This window comes from Pinus tabuliformis, chromosome 1_1, assembly GCF_031772625.1.
Source record: "Pinus tabuliformis cultivar Carrire ecotype Pingquan chromosome 1_1, CPIR1, whole genome shotgun sequence".
NCBI classification, from domain to species: domain Eukaryota; kingdom Viridiplantae; phylum Streptophyta; class Pinopsida; order Pinales; family Pinaceae; genus Pinus; species Pinus tabuliformis.
In genome coordinates, this window is record NC_142297.1 from 346,517,675 (window position 1) to 346,520,475 (window position 2,801).

At 36.5% G+C, this 2,801-nt stretch overlaps 1 protein-coding gene across 1 annotated transcript; it reads right to left on the reverse strand.

The window, feature by feature from the left end:
* Positions 1–257: 257 nt before the first annotated feature.
* LOC149213003 (F-box/kelch-repeat protein At5g15710-like) lies at positions 258–1,517 on the reverse strand. The gene has a single exon (XM_089388888.1). It carries the CDS (start codon positions 1,515–1,517, stop codon positions 258–260), a length of 1,260 nt encoding a protein of 419 aa, XP_089245014.1.
* Between the last annotated feature and the right edge of the window lie 1,284 nt (positions 1,518–2,801).

Sequence of the window (2,801 nt, forward strand, 5' to 3'; positions counted from 1 at the left end):
GAAATTAAAAATCAGTTATATTTCCAAAAATCAGTTATTAACCCTTTTATAGATATATGGAAATAATCATTTAATTAAATACAAATGTAATATATTAAGCTTATTAATAGATTTTCTTAAATAGTTTTGTCATAGTTTTAAATCCTTTAATTCAAAAATGATGTAAAATATCTACTTTTAATTAACATATTTGAAGAAGTGCAGATTTTCAGTAATCTAAACAATGTTTATATAACAACTCGTCTTTGAAATTCCTTCTACTCCACCTTTGCGTGTGGGTTGGGAACAAAGGCCATTGCTTTCGTAATATACCAACGGAGATACTCGATTTGGTTCGTAGAAACGCTGGGAAGCCATCCCCATTGCTTATCTATCAAATTGTAGGTAGCCACGTCTACAATAGCCACCACGTGACTCTCCGTTGATTCAAACCGGTAGCTTGAGGCTATAAAACACACGTAATCTCCTACTCCAGTGAAATGCATCCGATAATGGTCACTTTTCGTCCATTTCTCGCACATGGAAGAAGGCATCCGTGCAATCTCTACCCAATCTCTATCCTGGCCCTCGGTGATAAACTCCCATATGATAAACTCCCGCTTCTTGCCCTCTCCTTCCCCACCAGCTTGTTCAACCTGGACGGGATACCATTTCGAAATAACTAGCAATACACGGGACCCGCAGGTGATTATATGTGGCGAAGACAGTCCGCCATCATGGTGTCGCATCCAATTCCGCAGTATTTGAGGGAAGGGTGCAAAAAGTATGGGAATGGGGTTGGGAGCTATGGCTGAACCGTCTCCCTCGTCTGGGATAGTGAAAACACCGATGCCGTTCATTTTGTCAGGTATCGAACGAGAGTGAATGTAGAATGATCCTTCGTAAGAAACAGGTTCATCGTACATTTTAAAATCCTCCGGAATGTATCCCGCGATATTCCATCTCTTCGAGGAAGGTTCGTAAATTTGCACCGTCTGTCTTTCGATCAGTCTATTTGCTTCCCACCAGAACTTCGTAACAACGACAACTCTGTATGAAGCGTCAGATTTATTAATCTGATCGACTGGGATGTAGCCAAAGTGTGGAGCGGGAATATCAGCAAACGCTTTTGTATAAGGGTTGCAGACCCTCCTCTCTAAGGAATCTCTTTGCGTGACCAAGATGAGTCCTGGAACAGACTGGTTGCAATAAAAGCTACAGGGTTTCTCTCTCCAGTCCTCCATGAAAGAAAGCGTGAAGCAGGAGCTAATCCAGGTGCGTGTGTAGAAACAGAATGCCATCCATGGCATGTCGGGGCTATTATAGCACAATACCAGTCGTAGTTGCTTCCGGCTGAGATACACCTCGGCCCACTTTGATAGGAAATCATTCGAGGAAAGCATGTCGTTCCATTGCTTGCAAACCAGGCGATAACTATACAGAAACTCCACAGGCAACCGGGCAAATATCTCCGTTTGAAGGTCAGGAGGTGCTTCGTTGAACCATGAAACAATTGGAGCTGTGGTTTGCATGTCCATATCTATAACAGAACAGAGGTGAAGATTTGTGAAAGCCTGCCTCGCAAACTGAATATATTTTCAGTGGTATCTTGCAAGCCAAAATGAAAAACAAGCGTGAATTGCAATTTCTTTAATATATGGTAGAGATATAAATATAACGTTTTGATTATGCGATTAAACTTCTTAATGTCTTTTGGATTTCTCTCAACCGTTAGCATTCCACAATGTCACTTGGATTCCCCTAACAGTTAACATAAGTATTGGCCTCTCGTAACTATTCACATTCCTTCCGATAACCTAGCCAATTAGATTTCCAACCTTTTCAATATCCGTTTAGCAAATTTATTGTAGGTAGGTATGAAAATATGTTTAAAGATTAAATGAAAATATTTTAATTTAATTAAACAATTAAATAACTATAATATTTCCCTTTTCAAGGAACTTGATTAACAGTCAAGTAGGTTTATGACCAAATAAACGTGTTAAGTCAATAATGTGATTTTAGAGTTTATTAAGTAAAGATCAGAAATAACATAATACCTTATTTAATAAGGTGATTTTCTGAAATAAAGCAATTGATAGAAAATATATATTTAAAAATTAAATCAAATTATTGAAAAATAAATAAATTAAATGTTAGTTATTAACTAAATCATCATAATATATTAATGATTATTTGTATTTTGTTCCATTAACAAAACTACTTAACTAAACATTTTGTCTTAAAGTATTTTAATTTATTCAATAATAATAATATTATAGATTTTTTTGATGCAAAAACATTTATAATTATGATATAAAATTTTATCAATAATTATATTATGTTTTTGGGAAACTTGTTTTGCACATAACACGTTATTGTCATTTAATAGTTATGAGAATTTAATTTGCATAATGAACTTAGAGTATTGTAGTTTGTTGTAGATTATGTAGTAAGTTAATGGGTCGACAAAACACCCATAGTGTTTTGCACAAGTGAGGCCCCTCTCGCGATCTCCTCCGCAACGTGGGCCCCTTTAACTAAACGAGATCTTCCACATCTCCAAATGAAGTTTTCTCTATATCCCATTCTCTCTTGAGCTCTCTATCTACATCATTGTCGCTGTCATCGTCTAGAGAGTTCCATTTGCACCCTCGTCGATTACGACACAATGACTCGTCTAAATCACACAGCCACATGGTGAAACGAATTAATGCTGATTATGTAATCACTTTGTGATCATTTTGAAACCCTTGCACCCTCAAACAAAGAAAACTGAGATTCGAAATAGTGTTTTCATTGATCAGATTACACAAAATGCC

Excerpts from the sequence above, each read along its gene's own strand:
- LOC149213003 (XM_089388888.1), bottom strand. The coding sequence starts at position 1,517 with ATGGACATGCAAACCACAGCTCCAATTGTTTCATGGTTCAACGAAGCA.